Source organism: Podarcis pityusensis (assembly GCF_964106645.2).
Source record: "Podarcis pityusensis genome assembly, chromosome: 1".
NCBI classification, from domain to species: Eukaryota; Metazoa; Chordata; class Lepidosauria; order Squamata; family Lacertidae; genus Podarcis; species Podarcis pityusensis.
Genome location: NC_138028.1, coordinates 58085749 through 58105637, shown reverse-complemented (window position 1 = coordinate 58105637; position 19889 = coordinate 58085749). Strand labels below are relative to the sequence as shown.

General features: G+C 41.6%; 2 protein-coding genes and 1 long non-coding RNA gene across 6 annotated transcripts in view; 1 reads left to right on the top strand and 2 right to left on the bottom strand.

The window, feature by feature from the left end:
• The window catches only part of LOC308464749 (uncharacterized protein), an 85045-nt gene that overhangs the window by 13263 nt on the left and 51893 nt on the right, over window positions 1-19889 (top strand). The gene's annotated exons all lie outside the window — the stretch shown is intronic.
• LOC308464949 lies at window positions 4454-6540 on the bottom strand. Its single transcript, XR_013980198.1, has 2 exons — window positions 6426-6540; window positions 4454-6057 (listed from the first exon to the last, which is right to left on the bottom strand). It is a non-coding gene; the product is annotated as an uncharacterized lncRNA (long non-coding RNA).
• On the bottom strand, window positions 7969-19289 carry LMO2 (LIM domain only 2). The gene is made up of 4 exons (XM_080984399.1): window positions 18993-19289; window positions 18485-18684; window positions 11816-12031; window positions 7969-9046 (listed from the first exon to the last, which is right to left on the bottom strand). Exons 2-4 carry the CDS (start codon window positions 18523-18525, stop codon window positions 8827-8829), a joined length of 477 nt encoding a protein of 158 aa, XP_080840525.1. The 5' UTR covers window positions 18526-18684; window positions 18993-19289; the 3' UTR covers window positions 7969-8826.

Sequence of the window (19889 nt, the reverse complement as noted above, 5' to 3'; positions counted from 1 at the left end):
TTTAAAATTTTATTTAAAAAAGAACTATCAACTGGTAGGCATCACTGGGGGCAGGGCGGGGCTTTATTAGACTTCCTCGCACCCTACTCCGGTAACTCCACTCTAGGCCACCTGAGCTTCAAGCGACAGCAATAGGATGCAGAAGTACCGCCAGGCTGTGTACAATCCAAGTAGAACCAATCCAAGAAGGACCTGAACTACCGCAAAGTGATGCCACCCACCACTGGCAGAGGAAGAGGAGTGCGGGGGGGGGGGGATGCAGCGCGATCCCAGTAGGGTGCCATCGCATGGCTGTCAACCTTCCCTTTTTTTGCGGGAAAGTCCCTTATTCCAGCACCGTTTCCCGCTGCTATCTCGGATTGTTAGATATCCCGTAGACTGTCCCCAAGACAGGTGAGGCTGCTGATCCCTTATTTTCGAGGCTGCTGATCCCTTATTTTCAAATCTGAAAGTTGACAGCTATGTGCCATCGTGACTGTCCCCGCCCCTGCGCTGGGTGCCACGCCCCTGCAGATTGCATGCCCTGCCCCCAGGATGCCCGCCCCGCCCCTGTGGGTGGCGCACCATGCCCCCGGGATGCGCACCAGCCCCGCCCCGCCTGCTATCCTGCCCCCAATGCAGGAGCATGAAGCTCCCCCACTGCCACCCACCCCTAACTCAGACAGCTGCTCTAGAAGGAAACCATGGTCAGTAATATCAAAAACTCCAGAGAGTTTGATGAGAATTAACAGGGACATATTCCCCCTGTCTCTCTGCCAACAGAGGTCATCATACAGGGCAACCAAAGCAGTTTCTGTGCCAAAACCGGGCCTAAACCCAGATTGAGATGGATCTAGAAAATCGGTTTCCTCCTAAAGCTCTTGGATTTTATTTTGAATTACTGATCTGGATTTTATTTTGAATTATTGGGGAGGGGGGCACCATAATCTTTTCATTGTTTAGGACCTCTAAATATCTTAATCCAGCCCTGAGCTTGTGTCAGATTTGCCCAAGACACCAATTCCATTCCTTCAAGAAAAACTCAGCTGTTTTAGGAGGGAGCCTGTAACTGTGTAATGAAGTAGCTGATAAGTCTAATCTATGAAATGCACATTCAGTGTGCTGCACTTCTCAGAAACCTGGGTAACAACTTGGATTATGTAAAAAGAAGATGTTTTACAGCTGAAGAGCTTGAATGTAAGGGTTAAATAAAATGGAAATCCCAAAATTTGTTGCCTTCCATAGAACACAGACCACTTCATCTAATTTGGGCAGAATTAATAAAAAAGCTGCTATTGAATGGTTATGATAACTTTTGTTTATGCTATTTTTTAAAGTGGTCTTGCAGTCAGGGCTGAGTACCAGAATATGTTTTTCATAATGTTGGTTCAGCCGTGGAATACATGAAATAATAATGGGCAGATTGCCCTTACATATGTTGCCATAAATAACCTTCCTCACTACTGATTCCCAGATGCATCTAGATTTGGAGCAGGATTTCCAGGAATGTAGGATGAGATATCTAGACATATTTCAGCCCTAGTATCTTTTATTATGGAAAGTAATTACTGTGTACATCTTATTAACAAACCACAATTCCATCCATTTCTATTCTAAAAGCATGTTAACTCAAAAGTCAGTCCCACTGAGTTCAATGTAACTACTGTAACTCCCAAGTGAGTGAGCTAGAAATTCTCCTTTGAAGTTCACTGATGCCGTGTCTGTTTTCTGTGAGCTCATAACTATGTAACACATGTTGCCTTTTTTCTTTTAGAGATAGTCAAGTCAAGACTAAGGTGTAAACAAACTGCATGTTGATCGTTTGCTTTCTAAATCAACAGTATGTGCCTGGCAGAGGTCATATTTACATCCCCAAATCTTTTGCTTTAGTTGCAATGCTAAACATAGGCTGGTCCTGTGGTTCAGCTGTGCTGGGCTGTTTGTTGTGCCAAGGCTAACACGAGTGTATGAATTTATATACAGTGGTACCTCTGGATGCGAATGGGATCTGTTCCGGAGCCCCATTCGCATCCTGAAGCGGCGATTTGCCATGTCTGCGCATGCGCGAGCGGTGAAACCCGGAAGTAATGCGTTCCGTTACTTCCAGGTCGCCGCGGAGCGTAACCTGAAAATGCTCAACCTGAAGCATATTTAACCCAAGGTATGACTGTACTCCCAACAGCAAAGGAGATAGCATTTGTTTCTACTTTTTAATTTTACTTATTTTACTTATAATTTACTTTTTTTTATTTTACTAACATAGCAACATTGGCAGCAGCCCCCACAGCATCCCTAGCAACTTCCCCGTCATTGATCAGACACAATGTCACATTTCCCATGTGTGCTAAACACCAATATATGTTCAGTGTCAATCTAGTCTGTACCCCTCCAAAGGCAATTCTTCAGCATACTTACCCCTGTAGCCACAAGTGTCCAAACTTCCCACGTACAGGGAATAGAACCTCATGGTAAGCCAAATGCACCCACCATCCAAATAAGGAAAGAGACGGCTAGTTGCATTGTTGCTGGCAACTGTCCTTAACCCGCTCTTATTTTTATTTACTGTGGTTTTTGTGTGTTTAATTTGTTGCATTACATCGACTTTTATATTGTATTTGTATATTACTTTTGTTTTAACTGCCTTGGTGCCTAGTTTCACACACACACATTTATCATGTCGAGAACATCAAACACAACTCACTGATGTGAAAGCTGGCTCACAACTTACTGCACACATATGATCTTGCTGATAGTTTAGTGAGAAAATTAAGAACCAAGAATTTTGCTGCCAGAGTCAAAGGACAAGATGGTGCCTCCACAATTTGCATGTGCGGAAGCCAACTGGAAAGCTGATTAAGAAGTACTTCCAACACTGATGGTGGAACATCGTTTTCTATCACACCTGAGGACAGCAGGCTAGTGTAGGACACCCAGGGAAAGCTATATGACATGCTGTTCTGTCCCTCAACCCCCCAGCATCCACCGCTAAAACAGATTACTCTTTTATTTAGCTGTGAGTTGTGCATTGCAGGGGTTGGACTAGATGACCCCTGTGATATCTTCCAACTATTCTGTTCTATTCTGTTCTATTCTATTCTAATTAAGTAACTTGCTGATTTGTTTAGCTATTTATTAGATAGATTCCTTTTTCCAATGTCACAAAAGTTGATACACGTTGTTTATGTGAAGGCTTAATCTTATGTGAGCCTCACCTTAATCTAGGTGGTTACTGAATATGAATGTTAATTAAACAATCTGTGTCTTGAATTTTTGTTAAGTATTGCACTGTATTTTCTTTTTGGCAAAGAGCAGAAGAGAAAATGAGTTGTCCTATTGAATTTTCTGTGCCTACAAATGAACCATTTAATAAAAGAGGAGCAGGGGGTAAACCTGCCGTAGATGTAGTCAGTAGGTGCCATCTATATTCTAGTTTAGATCTACCAAACTTTTTGCAGATTCTTCTCCAAAGGCATATCTCAGAACCGGCATGAATCTTTCTGGGTGACTGTAATCAACTAGTCACCTTAATGCATAGTTTTCCATTCAAATTTACAGCATGGACAACCTCTGGGTATCCTGGCAGATATTTGAAAGCTACATGGCTCAGCGATGAAATGTTAGCTTACATAGGGTAGAGATATTGAAGGAAGGTGATTGAGGAGCAGAAAGACAAAAAGTGTGGCACCTGAGGCCTCCATATCTTGTGAATTTACAGCGCCAGACTGACAGTCGTATAAATGAGTGATGCTGTATGATGTTCTTTTCCAAGCATACTATGGATCTGGCAGAGTGTCTTCAGTTTTGTGCTGATGTGTCCAGAATTCAAATAATTTGATTCCTGGGTATGACAGGATTGGGAGCATAGTATTAGCTTGAGAAAAGAGGCAGGAGAGACAGCTGTACCCAGCTTTCAATAAAGATATTGCATTAACAGCAGCTTCCTGTTTTACTCATGTCACCAAAAAGTCCATTAAGCTGACATGATATTACCCCTTTTTTCCAAGGGCACAGAATTAAAAAGTGATACTGCCGGTAATACTCTCATTTTCCAACCATGACATTGAATAATGGAAAAAATATTGAATAATGATGTACTTTCCAAATAATGCTGTTGCTGAACACATCCAAAGAACAATATAATTCAGTATCAAATGTCCCAGTTTTCCAGTTTTATTTTTGTGGATCATGATAGGATGCTCTGATGATGTGACATTTTTAAAGACTTTTTTAAAAGGACTGGAAGAAAGTGACATTTTCCTCTAATTTCTTCATTGCTTTTCTGGTCTTTTTACAAAAGGAGATCTGCTATCTCATTTTTTCACGTTTCAAAACAACTTCTCCAATAATTCACACTCTATTTTGTAATAAAAACGTATGTTAAATAGTGAGGTGCTGTTTTCGAAGCAATCACCATCCCATCATTCCCTGCTTCTTTCCCCTCCACACCACTGAAGAAGACTCAAGAGACAGCATGTTGGTGGAATGGTTATATTTATTGAAATATAGCATGAGATCTGCAAATCAAGAGCCAATTATTAAGCGGGGGCTGCTGAGTAGGAATTAGAAGGGACTCAGGCATAATACAGATTGTCTCCGCAACCTCCCAACAGTATAAAGGGGGGAACACTCCACTCACTTCCCCTGGGCATGTCCACTGCTGCATACAGTAGCTTTCTAGCCAAAAATTGGCTGTATTTCCCCAGCTTTGTCTGGTGAGCCTTGAGGTATGTGGAGGCTGAGCATATTCATCATGGCCCCACAGCAAAGTGTTCACTCTAGTGTACTTGTCCATCACTATGGATACCTCAGAGCCCGCCTGAGCCTGTAGCTCAAGGGGTTGACTCTTGTGTGCCCACAACCTCATAAACCCTCAGGATGGCCTAGTATGTCCTTAAATTGTTCTCCTGCCCCACATGAAACACCCCAGGAGGTGATCACTTCTTTCTCAAGGTAGTCTGAGAAAGGCCAAATTTTCTCCAGAAAAAATTATTTGCTCACCATAACCTCATACTTCATCACTTGAACCTTAACAATGGTCCCATTCGTGCGTCTTGTTCAGAGAGTAGCCACGACACCTCATATTTCTGCAATGGAGGACGGGTGATTTTGTTCGCCAAACTTGACACTACAATTTGCCTTGTGTGATCTCATCCCTTGCCATCCTTCCTTATCTAACCTATATTTTATTTTTCTCTGGGGCACATACGTTGGGATATCTGGGCTTTCTTTAGAGATGTGTGGGCAAGATTGCCTGGCAGACACTCTTAGATTTTAAAAGGTCAATGAATAGTTGAGCTATTGTGCATTTATATAGGAGCAGCACTGTATATAGGAACAGGACTGCAAAAAATGTAGGATCATGCTGCCTACAATGCTTGCGAGGCCAATTGGGAAATAAATAATAAAAATGAACAAGCAACAACAACAAATCAACCATGAGCCAGGCAGGAGAAGGCAGAAGAAGTGAGATGAGAGGCATAAAGTCTGATTTGTGAGGAGTCTGTCTGCACAAATTTGGTGGTAAGCCGACAGTTCAGCAAGGCTATCTGCCTGTCTTCATATTAGAACAATTATCAATAGCACAACACCCATGACAATTGACAGATGTTTTTAGAGTAGAAATGAAAGGGTTTAAATTGGTACTGACAGGTATACAACTAGATTTGGCAGAGCCTTCATGGACAGCCAGAACTACTTTTAGAAAACAGCAGATTTTGCAGTTGTGCATAATGTTTTTGTCCATTCTAGGCACCATGTATGTAATATGTGCTAATTATAGATTATCTGTATTAGGTTGACGTATAACACAGAGATTAATGTGGAAGTCCTGTCTGAGGGACTCCTATCCAATCCTGAGGAGGGGAGGCAGTTACTACAGCTTAAACAGCTGTGCCAAAATTTCACTTGCCTGCTCAGCGTCCTCTTATCACAAGCATTTTCTCAAAACCCATCAGACTTCTGCTTGCTACACTGGATTTATTTCAAATCATTTATAGCCTGCTCTTCATTACTAAAGACACAGAGCAGCATCCACTAACAATCATAGAACTCATGCCACCCCCCAAAATTAAGGGGGCTCTAAGGTTCAGTTAGAAGTAGAGGATGCGGGTGGTGCTGTGGCTTAAACCACAGAGCCTAGGACTTGCCAGTCAGAAGGTCAGCGGTTTGAATCCCCGCGACGGAACGAGCTCCCGTTGCTCAGTCCCTGCTCCTACCAACCTAGCAGTTCGAAAGCACGTCAAAGTGCAAGTAGATAAATAGGTACCGCTCCGGCGGGAAGGTAAACGGCGTTTCCGTGCGCTGCTCTGGTTTGCCAGAAGCAGCTTAGCCATGCTGGCCACATGACCCAGAAGCTGTACGCTGGCTCCCTCGGCCAATAAAGTGAGATGAGCGCCGCAACCCCAGAGTCGGCCACGACTGGACCTAATGGTCAGGGGTCCCTTCACCTTCAAGGTTCAGTTAAAACCAAAAGTTTTAACTGCACTCCTAAATAGAAGCTGTGAAGGTCCTATTTGGGTCTACTGAGGTAGAACATTCGAGAGGTAAAGGGGCCACAAACAGAAAATGCCCTTTTGAGCATTGTCACTTTATGGTAGGGATATCAGTGGAAGGCTTTAGTTCTTGGGCAGGATTATGTGAAGGTTCTGGTATATGGATTATAACAATTCCATACACACACACACACACACATATATATATATATATATATATATATACATACACACCCCCTTTGGTTGTGCTGTACATGAACAAAACCCATTGTAAATAAACTTTCCAACCTTGTGTTTGATTAATCTGTGAGTTTTGCAGCTCAAGTAGATGGTTCTCTTTCTTTGCAAATAAATGCTGGCAGGATTGTACCCAGTTTCCTTAAAGCATCTCCAGATAATCAGTGAATGGATGCCTGAACTGTATTTAGTGCCTTAAGTTCCCATATAAAGAAATCAGTAAAATACAATATACACTCTACATGCAATGAATAAGAGGGGATAGCTATAGCATTATTAAACCCTTTGAGGGGAAGGGAACAGTGTTGAAGGAAATAACACTCAACCTTTAAAGAACTCAAATAATATAAAATAAAAATTTAGACTAAAATCCTAAACATACTTATTATGGAGTAAGCCTTACCAAACATAGCCAGTTTTACTTCCAAGTAAGCATGTACAGTGGTACCTCGGGTTACATACGCTTCAGGTTACAGACTCCGCTAACCAAGAAATAGTGCTTCAGATTAAGAACTTTGCTTCAGGATGAGAACAGAAATCGTGCTCCGGCGGCGCAGCAGCAGCAGGAGGCCCCATTAGCTAAAGTGGTGCTTCAGGTTAAGAACAGTTTCAGGTTAAGAACAGACCTCCGGAACGAATTAAGTACTTAACCCGAGGTACCACTGTATCGGGTTGCATTGAAAGGGTTATTGAAACAACAGTGTGTTACTGTGCATGCGGAGAGGATCATCTTTCAAACTCTCCCTGGTTTCATCCTCAAATTGGCGGGAGTAATTCCAGTGACTGCCTCATTTCAGAAATCTTTTTGAAACCTATTACAAACCAACAAAAAAATCTCAAGCAGCACAAGTACGGAGGAGAGAGAATTTATGCCACTCATTACCAATCATATCACAGGTAATATTCAATAGCCCACTCGTTACCATTCATATCACTTGATTGACACTCATACCATCACACTGCTTATATGTGGCAGTCACAAAAGCAGCAGATGTACTGCCTGTGGGGGGAAATAGCATTTTCTATGGTGATGATGGTTAGATTTATGTCATACCCTTCCAGCACACTTGCATTTCTCAGGGCGGCTTACAGAAGATAAAAACAATAAAATCAACATGTACGAAACATTGCAAATTCAATGGTTCAGCATCCCTGCAACAAAAGAAATTAGTAACGGTTGGTTGGTTGTGTGTTTGTTGCACTAAAATCTGATTGGCTGGAAAAGCCACTAGTGTAATGAAATAAAAAATAAGGACAGATATCAAACCAGTCATTTTTTTAATTAAATCTGCAGGATCTTACTACACACAACAAATTATTAATATTGCCTAAGTTAATAAAATAGCTGGACAATTTTTTTCAATTAACATTTGTATAGAAATGAGTGGTGATATTTCTCACACTCAATGGCAGCGAAAGGCCTATCCTAAGTTCTTGAAATGATTGCTTAGCATTGAAAACTGCAGTCTGGCATTAGTCACATGCCATTAAGTCCCACTGACCTCACAAGTACTTAAACGTATAAAAGAGAGTGCATCTGATGCAGCATTGCAGAGAAAAGGTTGTACTTTTCATTCTCAAATGGGAAAAACTGGTTTCCATGCAAAAAGAAGCATTCTTTCCACATCCAGAACTTAAAAGAATGGGAGTCCTGTTTTCCTTGCTCCCCTCCCCACCGCCTGACATTATCCCATCTTGCATTAAAGTTGGGAACATGGTCTCAACAGCGTAAACAGAAAGGAAGAAAATACCCCAAACCCATTTCGTTGCACAACCTAGTCTGCAAGTGTCGAAGCCATAATATTGGTTTACATGTCACTACTATATTTCCAGTCAAGAGAATCCATTGTTATTTTATATTGTTTCCCCAGCTTCCACCATCACTTCAGAGAATGTCAGTTTTATCACCAAAGCATGACTGCTAACAGAAATCCACCTGCCTGCTACTGTTCCAGTCCCCAATCTGCAATTGTACATGATGAGGTGCCTGTATATTCTGTTGTATTCCCCCCTTTCCTTAGACAAAGCACATAGATGTTGTGAGTGATAATCTCCTCACCACAGCTAGGTATTTATGTCACCCATGAGATGGATTTGGAGACCATGAGGCACAAGTGAGCTATATCATCCCATTGATCTTAGTCCACTCATAGATGTCCTGCTCACAGACTATGTCTGAGTTGATGAGAAGGTATCTGTCACCGACACAAAAGTGTTTCTGGCAAGCGGCGCACTTGAAGCATTCCAGGTGGTACACTTTGTCTTTTACTCGCATCGTCATCTCATAGGCCCGGATCCGCTTGTCGCAGGAGGCACAGAGGCCATCTTGGCCGAAAAGCCTTTAGAGAGGGGGAAAAGAAATTCAAGAACCTTCAGGAGTCAGATTATCAAATGTATTTCTAACTGCGTAAGGTACAAGGAATGTTGCTTGCTCATTTGGCTACGTTTTGTGAAGGCAAAATAGATTTGTGTAGAAGGACACCCAGAAATTTGTGAAGGGAGAAAGGGTAATGGAAAAGGTGAATGAGGATTCTAATGCTCTCATGATGATTGCCAGTTAGTATTTCCCCCCAGTCTGTTGTTTGAAATATTGGCTTTGTCTTAATATGGATTTGTCAGCAATCAAGATGCATTTGTAGGTTCTTTCTAATAAAAGCATGTTGAAGTTCATAGAACCATTTTAATAAAAATGAATTACAGCGGATTCTGTGAACTGCTAGAAATTCTAGTGCAAAGCCAAATGTTTTATAGGATCCTTTATTTTAGCACAGGCATAGGTAACATGTTACCCTCCTGATAATGTTGGGTGACCACTTCCATCAGAACCGGCCAGCATGACCTATGGTCAAGAGATAATGGCAGTTGTAACCCAACAATTTATGGAAGGCACCATGATGACTAAACCTGTTTTAGCCTATTGCAGCCTCATGAAGACACCCCCATAGAGACCACCATTATGGTGCTATGTTTTCAAAGGTTTATCAGTGTAATGTGCAAGATACATATTGATAGCATGTGCTTCCAGATAATTAATTAATTTAGGCTACCGCCTGCTGAGTTTGCAAAAATCTAGTTTAATATGCCAGTAGATGATGATATATTGTACTGGGAATCAGAGGCCAATATAAATTTGCAATGTTTTTTGCAATCACACACATTTCAGAAAGGGCTTGTCAGTTTCCAACGCTGTGCTCATCATACAAAAAGCAGACTGCTTGGTTTTTGGAATACAGTACAATCCCTACAAAGAAAACTGTCGTCATTTCCCTGGCCTTCCAGAAGATGTCACTGTTCATTGCTTCCTAGTCACTGTAACAATTGCTAGATATGGATTCTTTGTTTTTTTTAAGGTAGCACTAAAGAACCACCTTGGAATGCATCACTTGTGATAGTAGATTAAAAAGAGGAAGAGGGACTGTTTTAAAACAGACACACACACACACACACACACACACACACACACACACACACACACGTTCCAGGCAATGTAGGCTTTTACATTTGAATTACAGATGTGGGAAATGCCAAAGCCAATTTAACGGCCTGTGTCTATGAAATTCTTCATTAGCAGACACAGATAATTAACACATTATGCTGTGAAAAGACGGAACACATCCAATTACAAGCCACAGAAAATGCATTAATTTAACAGCCCATATTTTCTGCCATTACAGTGAGAAAATATTCAGCTAGTGGAAATAGGGCTGAATTCTTTTCAGGATGTTGCACGTATACTGGTGATTTACTGCATATTATTACTTTACGCAAATGCAGTCCTACTCAAGCACAACTGCTACTAGAAAAAGCTCTGAAGTGGGATAATTGGGTAGGTTAGCACTTTATTCCTCCCCATTGCCCACTGACACACACACACCTGTGAATTTTTGAGGATGCTAAATACATTTAGCTATAAATAAAGTGTTTCTCCCCCCTCATGGCTTCATGGAATCACACATATGAAGTACAAAAGAGATGGCAAACAATCAAGATCCTTGATTTGTAGAAGAACATAGTTATTCTTTTATTCACAACTAACGGGGGCGGGGGGGATTGTTGATGCTATTTTTAAAAGTAGAAAATACAGACAGGATCCTAAGAAAAATTAACTGTGTGTACATAGTGTCTTATGAATAGTGATGGAAGGATCTCTATTTTCAATTCCAATTCCAATTCTCTTAGTTCCTGATTTTTCCAATCTTAATTCCAATTTTCCACATTTCTGCAGCAATTTGTGACTTTTTTTAATTACAAAAAAAATCTTCATGGAAATTATCCAGCATTTTAGAGTAGTTTTTCCCTAATAAACATATTTTGTATGCACACATTTTTGCAAGCAATTTCTCCTCATATAGTGCACACACACACACACACACGTTTTTCAGTTATATTTTCAGTTAAATATTCATTTTTTGCACATTTCCCCCTAATGTATGCATTTTTGCACACATTTTTTGGTTAGATAACTGCATCACAAAATTTGGAGAAGTGTGAATTTTAAAGAATGGCTGTGCTTGAATTCTCATATTGTTCCGGAAAGTGTGGAATTTGATAAATTTGGCTTTAAATATGAATGCAACTGACTTTCTCCCCCATCCTTAGTTATGAACACTAGTTTTACATCTCTTTACAGGTCATTCAGCCCAAGGTTACACCCAATTCAGGAAAAGCACATGTTTAAGTGCCTGATTTTAAACCTTTGGACTGGTAATGTGCCTACCTGTGATGCTGGCATAGTTCTTCCTCCCTTCCCCTTACCATGCCATACTGTGTCTCAAATATCAGTAGTCAGCCTACAAAATGGAGCCTTGCATAAGACTGGACAGCAATTTGTGGAGAAGGTTTTTGTGAGCCTGAAGTTCTCCCCGCCTCCTCATTTTAACTGACAAGGAACTTATCCAGACTTGGCTTTGAGACTAGTCAGTTTCCAACTACTGTGTCTTATACCTCTTCTGTGCAGACTGAGCCCAGTTCTTGCACTAGAGTTTTAAGCGTAGACCTACCTTCATTTTTAAAAAGAAGGAAGGACAGAAGGAAGGAAGGAAGGAAGGAAGGAAAGAAGGAAGGAAGGAAGGAAGGAAGGAAGGGTTATGTTATGGTGGCTGGTATACCTGAGATAGTCTCTTCGGCACAGTTTCCTGCCCAGTTTATAATATAGCCGCCTTCCCACTTCTCCAAGTCTGCACCCGCATAAGTCACAGCTAAGGCAGTCTTCATGCCAGTACTGGTCGATGGCTTTCAGGAAGTAACGATCCCCAATGTTCTGCTGGCAACCTCCACATGTTAACAGGGAAGGGGGGATTTGGAGCACCTCATCCACTGGCTCCCTGGTGGAAAGAGACAGCCTTTAGAATACACTAATCCAGCCAAACCAACCAACTCATAGTCTAATCAGAAAATCTTCAGTCTGATTTTTCTCCCGTTGTTAATTTAAATTAATTTTAATTTTATATACTGCCCTTCATCAAAAGACCACACAGTATTATATGGATGTTATATTAAAACATGACATGATATCCATACAATACAAAAGGTAAAACAATTACATAAATGCAATTCATAATAAGAAATGTACAGTAAAAGAGACACAATTTCATCCCAGCAATAAACTCTACAACTCAACCCCTATAGAATACAGAGTCTCCTAACATATGTTATTGTTTGGTTAGGGTTATGCATACATGGTTTAAAATCCTGAGAATCTCATCTCTTTAAAATAAAGCTTCTGTTCCTTAAGAATGAAAGGTAAGTGTGGAAAAGTAGGAAATGCTTGCAGAAGCCTCACATTCCAGAATGTAAGATCCCCAGTGGTAAATGGACTTGGTGACCTGCATAACCTCTTGCCTTTACTCATAGCTAGCAAATGTATGGAGGGAAAGCTCAATTTATATAATTTATACTAATGTAAAGTCTAGCCTATTTCAGTGAAAAATCTTGGAATGAATATATATATGCATGCAGAATATATACGCTGCCCTAACATATTTTCTTTTAATTAATGTAATTAATTCATGTAATTAATTAATTTTAATTAATTTGCAATACTTAATATACCAATGAAAATGGGAAAAGAATTTGTTTGGATTACTTTTGTTTTGGTCCAAATTCAGTCCAACATCTATTACAAATAATACCTACGTACAGCTGTAATTAACACACTGCAAACTTGTGTCAAAAAGGATTCCCCACCCCCACCCCATGAGTCCTGTGGCAATGAATTTGTGGACGGTATAAAGAAAAACTATAAGTAGCTAAATCTTTAAGTAATTGATATTTTCTTAAGTCTTTAAGAAAAACCATTGCTGTTCAGTTTGTTTCCCTTTCCTACCCTGCTACATACATCAATGTTTTCACTGCTGTGATGAATATTTTCAGACATTTTAATAACATTTGTAAAGAATGCCATACAGTTATGATACCTTGACCATCAATATTCATATGACACTTGATTGTGAAGAATTATTTAGCACCATAGTCTTACAACAACTGTGTGAGACTGGTAACTTTTATACCCATTTCACAGCTTAACCAGTGTGAGGTACATTGCCTCGCCTATGTCCATTTAACAGATCTACTGCTGAGCCAGGACCATGGCTGCAATCCTTTGCACACCTACCTGGGAATAATCCCACTGAACATACCAGGACTAATTTCTGAGTAAGCATGTGCAGAACTGCACTGAATGTCATCAAATGATATGGGGACATGATATTCAAGGACATGTCCTGATAAGTACAGGGTTTCCCCCAGTAGGTTTTCTCTGATATTTATTTTGTTATTTATTTATTGAATTTATACTACACCCTTCCTCCCTAGGGCAGCTGTTGTAGTTGATATTATGTGCGAATGAAGATGAGAAGGCTAGAAAATGAATATAGCCCCATGCTTCAGAATACTGAATGTTATTAACTACTTCCTCCAATAGGAACCATAGGTATTGAGTGTTGACAGGAGTGGGGGGCAAAATGGTGAGAAATAAGATATTGGTATGCTTAGGAAAACTGAGATTTGCATAATTTATTTATTGTTTTTAATCTATGGGGCATTCCCTTAAAAAATGCCCAGCAAGGAATGAGCATGCTCAATAACCACAGAATGATGAGTGCAAATTTCAAAAGAAAACAGAGTTATGGAATGCCCTACTTTTCCGCCTTATGACATCCTGGAAGATTCACTAGCTGGCACACTGAACCACAACACCTCAGTTAGGGCCAATGACATACTTCAACATTTTGCTGTAGGCCCTCCTCCTAAATGCCCAAAGGGAGTCCATACATATCAGTAACTCGTAATAGTTCCTGATTCCAAGGTAGAACCACTCTGTTATTGAGACTCAAAACCTCCTTAAAAGTCACTGTAGCCTAAAAAAAATTGGAGTGCACCAGGTTGGAAAGGCTAATTTAAAGCCCCTGCCTACATAATAAGAGCGCTTTTCAAATGTTATACCTGCGCCCTGAACCTGACGGCAGCGTGGGAGATGGTTTTGTCTTAATGGCCCCCACAGTTAGCTTTGCCCACCGGTTTGCCTTATAGCAATGCCTTCCAATAAGCTCATCAAAAGAGAGTCCACTGTCCCGCTGTAATATTTAAAAAGGTACAATGGGCAGAAGTATCTTCAAGGCTTTTCCCCATATGCATTTGTCTGTGGACTGAAATAGGGGTTTTTTGAGTTATTCAGTCCTGTACTAACTTTATAGGAAAGAATAAATAGAAAACTCTTTGAGTCTAGTTCCTGATGCCATAAAAATGGCACCATGCATGCATCAGGGGAAGGTATCAGCAGCCTCAGGAAAACCTTTGCAGAAGTCAAAGCATCTTCAAGGGAAAAAAAACACTTAGGGCTATAGGAACCACCTTCCCAAACAATGGGCATAGAATGCTTACTGATAGTTGGAATCAGCAGGTCCTGATTGTTAATAATAGTCATCTTTTTTTCTTTTCTTTTTTGGCAGAGACCGCTAACAAGAGTAGCACCATATACATATGGGAAGATTCAACTCCAAATTATTCACTGTAGCATGGTATTCTCAAGAAATAATGCACTTTTCACCCCAGGGAAAAAAATTATTTGGGGCTGGGGGCAAAGAGAAGGTAAAATAATGACTGGATAAAATGAGAGGAGAAAAGACATTTCTTAATGTAAATGTATTATCTCCCTGAAAGCTTCTTTGTTCCCTGGATATTCCATTTTGCAATTGCTGTTGAGAATTATTCCCAGCAAAACGCCAGCAGCCTGCACAGTCAGCAACTCACAGCAAGATATTTTAGCACATGTTTAACCTTAAGCTCATAAACATTGCCACGGAGGAAAAATAAAACCCTCACATTTTCAAAGTTAATCACGTGATTTACTGGCTTACATTATGCCTCTTGCTCAAACCATTAACAACGTTCACGGCGTCCTTTTTGCCCAGGACAGTTTTTATGCTAAATAAGTTCATTTGAGTCTCTTTCTCTCTCACACACAGACACCACTTATACTACATATGAATGATCATAATGCAGGATAAGCGTTTGGAACTAAATTCAAATGTACATTCTAGTCAAAGTAGATGCAACATTGGCCTTATAGATCTCTCTAAGTGCAGACCACTTTAAGTCTGTAAAAAGGCCCAGTGGAACTTCTCTCACTTAAAAGTTATGTGACGCAGTGTTGCCAACAAGAGATAACTGCAGTGCAGGCCTTGGCAAGTCCAAGGTGTTCCCATTTTTGCTACCACATATCTCCCACCAGCAACTCCATAACCCCAAGACAGTTTGGGTGAAATCCTGAGGTAAAAGCCTTCTCTCCACTGCCCCAATCTTCAACGAAATCTTAGCCCACCAGCAGCCATCTAATTTGGCAGCCTCATATTCAACTTTAAAAAAATTAGAAGTGGGCACTTTCCCATCCAGATCACAGTCAGATGCTGACTTTCAGTTGAGGCTCTACGCCTCTGAGGTAGTCTGGGTAGCCATATTCTCTCAGTTGAAGGCAGGCATTTCCTCCTTTCTCAACCAAATGTGTGTGACGGGAAGGCTATGTCTCACCCACCCTGCTCCTGATTTTTCTTTAATCCCTGTTTACCAACTGGTACAATAGATTCCCAAATGCTCACAATAATAACAGCTAAATTCTAAGGCCGTGAGAGGACTTATATGTTACACTCAAGGAATAAGTAAGCTGTGTTACTGTATCTCGCTAAGCTCTCAAAAGCAATCTCACAAGAAAGAAGAGTTTAACATAATGAAAAATGATTCAACTCCCTCAAAAACGCTATTCAAAGAAGTAAAACTTCCTCAAGTCACATTTATCTGAAAAATAAATACGGCTGAATCTTGTCTACGTAAAGCTTGAAAGATGATCAAGTTCTCAAGGCATTTCATACTAATTCTTGATTTGCCGTTATGAAGAAACACCTCCTGATTCCATACCTATATAGCCGTGTGAGTGTGCTACTGAATTATTTCACTATTCACAGCTGCTATTTCTGCACACAAATCTATTTTAAATGATGTTTTAGCACACTAGTCTTTTATGGAGAATGCTGTCAGTGAAGACAGTAGCAATTTCTGTCAGAAAGAACAGAGTTTTTTCATTGTTGTTCAAGACTTGTCATGACTTGTCGTGAAAGCAACCATATATTTAAAAATGCATAGGATTGAGAAAAGAGGTGTGGGAGTTCCTGAACCAATACCCAGAAACTATATCCAAGATATCCTACAAGCCTGCATAAACAGGTACAGGAAGGTTTTGGTTTGCACAACTGTTGTGCAGTTTGGAATGGTTCTTTAAGACCAGTTTCATGTCCTTTTATCCCAAAACAATGAGGGACTTTTACAATAGTGGGAGGAGGAAATGTTCATAATAAACTTTATGTTCTGGAATGCTGTATGCCATAACGATACACTGAAAATTGGTGTTAGTTGAATCTCAAGCCCCCTCCTTTGCTGGCAGTTTTGAAAGATTGACGGCACAATCCTATACATGTCTACTAAAAATTAAGTCCCACTGAGTTTTCAGAGGATTACTCTTAAGTAAATGGATATATAGGACTGCAACCTAAAATATGAAGAAGGAGCTTTAACATAGCAGGGGGAAATAGGGAATGGAGCAACTGTAGCATTTGCATAATGTTTCAGTCAGTACATATGATATATAAGTCTCTGTAAAAGTATCTGAAGTGGATGAGGCCAGAAACTGATTCTTACCACACTTACTATAAGAGTAAATTCAACTGAAATTAATATAACCTATTTTTCGGAAAGCAGAGACAGACTGGTCTGCAAGGCTTTCCAACTCTGATCGAAAACCTATGCACTGTTTTCTGCATGTGGATTCATTTTACAGTATTTCGGTGGTACTTACAGTGCAATTCTAACCATGTCTATTCAAAAGAAACCCCTATTGAATTCAAGGGTGCTTGGTACATGATAAGAAGGCTTATAATTGCAGCCTTAAGCCTGTATAACCGAGCAGAGAATCACATCCTGGTTTTTTTCTTGATACCTCATGAGAACAACTGACAGATGAATTAAATATACACATATATTTAATTAAGTAGGGACATTAAAAGTATTTTCTTGCTAGAGTACCACAAAGCTACTGTGGTCTAGACAAATAAAATATGACCACCCTAAATAGAGGCATATAGCTTGAATCCTACATCTGTTTACTCAGAAGTAAGTGCCACCAAGTTCAATGGGACAGGTAAATGCGTAAACTTTAAAAGCCCAGTTCAATGGCAGTGCTAGTGATACAGCAAATTAATCATCTCTGAAATTATGTATATCTGCATTTGTTTGAGAGTAGAATAAGATCTTCATGGTAAAAAGTCTACCAGGAAATCCAAATTTTATACTAACTTAAACATTTATTTATTTTTACTTCTTTAACAGCTACGGCTGGGGTTGTGAGTGACAGCAACCACTCCCCCCTCTTCTGATCTCGCTTGTGGCTCATGCACAGAAACTCTCTTGCTGGACATTTTGTCCCAAGTTTCAAACCGGTGGTTTGCATTATGAAAATGTGGAAGTTGAGCGCCAGCACACACGCATCTGATAACAACCTTGACCTTTCTAGTCTAATCAGCCAGTGTGTAGCCGGGCAGGGAGGAGAAGAAGAAGAAAGAGAGGCACTGCAGGCAAACTTGGGCTTTTTTACAACGGGAGTCTCCCAGCCCCTATCCCTCTGAAGCCACTTTCATCAGCATCACCTAATCTGCAGGACCTGATGAAAAGGCGTTTGCGACCCTAAATGCCCGCTCCTTTCTCCCCTCCCCACTCCCGCCCTCAGCAGGAGCTGGATAGGAAATCTGGTGGCTCTGGTAATTGGCCTCCAACTCAAAATGGGGAACTTGCCTGTGGCTCTGGGTTTCAGTTACCATCCCTGCAAGTAGCAGGCTGGCTGGCTTAGTGCGAGCTTAATGAGATCTTGCCTAGTCCTTGCTGCACAGCCCATCCGTATTCACAACGTGATCGCGGTACAGGGACTGGATCGGGATGGGAAGAGCGGGGTCTCTGAAACACACCTAGTAACCTGGAGAAAGGAAGATGCAGCCCCCATCGTATTTATTTCTGTCTCTCTCCAAATGGCACTTTCTCTTAAGCCAGCGCTCATAATCAAAATAATAATAATAATAATAGTCATTATTTTATCTCTCCCCCCCCCCAACAATCCAGCCCCACGGATTGCCCAGAATCCGTCTCCATTCCAAGGCAAAGTTGGCCCTAGCTCTGGAGATGCGAAGCTGGAGGGGACTTGGGGGGGGTGGGGGGGACAGGGAGAGGAGGTCACTTACTCGGAGGGCTCGAGGCTTTTCCTTTCGATGGCCGAGGACATTGGCAGCTCCGGGGTCCTTTGTAGTTCGCCGGTGGGTTGGTCTGCGCCGAGATCTGCCCCCACAAAGGCTGCCTGCTCCTGAATGCCTGCTCGCTACCCGCGGCAGAGTGGCACCTCCGCCCCCCTCCCGCTCCCCAAGGACATTCGCAGGATTTCCTCCTGTAGCACCAGAGAGAGAGAGAGAGAGAGAGAGAGAGAGAGAGAGAGAGAGGTGGGCTGGTGCGTGCTGGATGCTGCTCCTGCGACGATGCCTCTCCTGCAAGCGAGCGCGCCTAGCTAACCCTTAGGATCTAACCTCCCATCCTGGCTGCGCCGACGCTCCTCCTGCTCAGGGGGCGCGAGCGACCGGGGCAGAGAGAGGCTGGAGCTGCTGCTGCTGCTGCCGCCGATTGCTCCGCGCCGCCGTCTCCCGAGCTGTCACTGCTGCTGCTGCTGCGTTGGATCCCGGAGTCTCCTCTGCTGCTTGCCTTAGGTTTGCTGCCTGGGCAGCTCCGGGCGCGCTCGAGAGAGGGGCTCCCGCTCCGCAGAGGCAGCTGCCAGCATCTCCAGCAACAGCACCATCCCCATTATAGTCGAAGTTGCTGCTATTATTACCCCACTACTACTGCTACTACTACTATTATTATTGAAGCTGGCTCCGCGGTCTGTCCTCTCTGGTTTCACATCCTCTTTCCTGCTCACGATTCAAATACAATAGAAGGAAATGACACTTAAAGAGACAGCTGTCTATTTCTTAACTGGGCTCCTGGGGATTCAAGCAAGCCCGAACAGCAGCATCTCTCACGACTGAGTTGGCTCCTTAAAGGGCCAGTCTCTCTCTCTCTCTCTCTCTCTCTCTCTCACACACACACACACACACACACCGGGGGGGGGGGAGGCTGGGGCTCTGCTTAAAAAAATGAGTGTGCTGGTGTCTTTTTAATTGAACCATGCAACCATTTGCTAGCAAATCAAGCTAATTGAAAGTTGCCTAATAGGTTAGGTTCAGGTTTAAGTGCCCAGTATTTCATTAACCACAGCACTGCCTGAGGTCAAAAGTGTGTCCGTGGGAGGACACATAAAACTGAAGAATAATTATCTTCCTACTTCAGATCTCATGAAGCGTATTGAGTTTTGCTGATCATTAAGGCATGTGCACGGTCATGGATGAACATGGATGACCACTTGGCAAATTCACTGCATGAAAATGAGTGGCAGGCTAGAATAGGAAGCAGTGTTTCTGCCTATCATCTATCTACCTATCTTCAAGTTCAAATAGATATACCTTCAAAAGGACGTGGATAAAGGAATGAGCAAACACCTAGGAACAAGTAATGGAAACAGCTCTATCATAATCTTTTCCAGCCTCTCTCAACAACCCCTCT

What these genes read in the sequence shown, in the direction of transcription:
- LMO2 (XM_080984399.1), bottom strand. Translation starts at nt 18,525, where the DNA reads ATGTCCTCGGCCATCGAAAGGAAAAGCCTCGAGCCCTCCGA. An exon ending in AAAAGCCTCGAGCCCTCCGA is followed by an intron (nt 12,032 to 18,484) that starts GTAAGTGACCTC and finishes TCTTTCCACCAG; the next exon opens with GGAGCCAGTGGATGAGGTGC. An exon ending in TGCCGAAGAGACTATCTCAG is followed by an intron (nt 9,047 to 11,815) that starts GTATACCAGCCA and finishes CCCTCTCTAAAG; the next exon opens with GCTTTTCGGCCAAGATGGCC.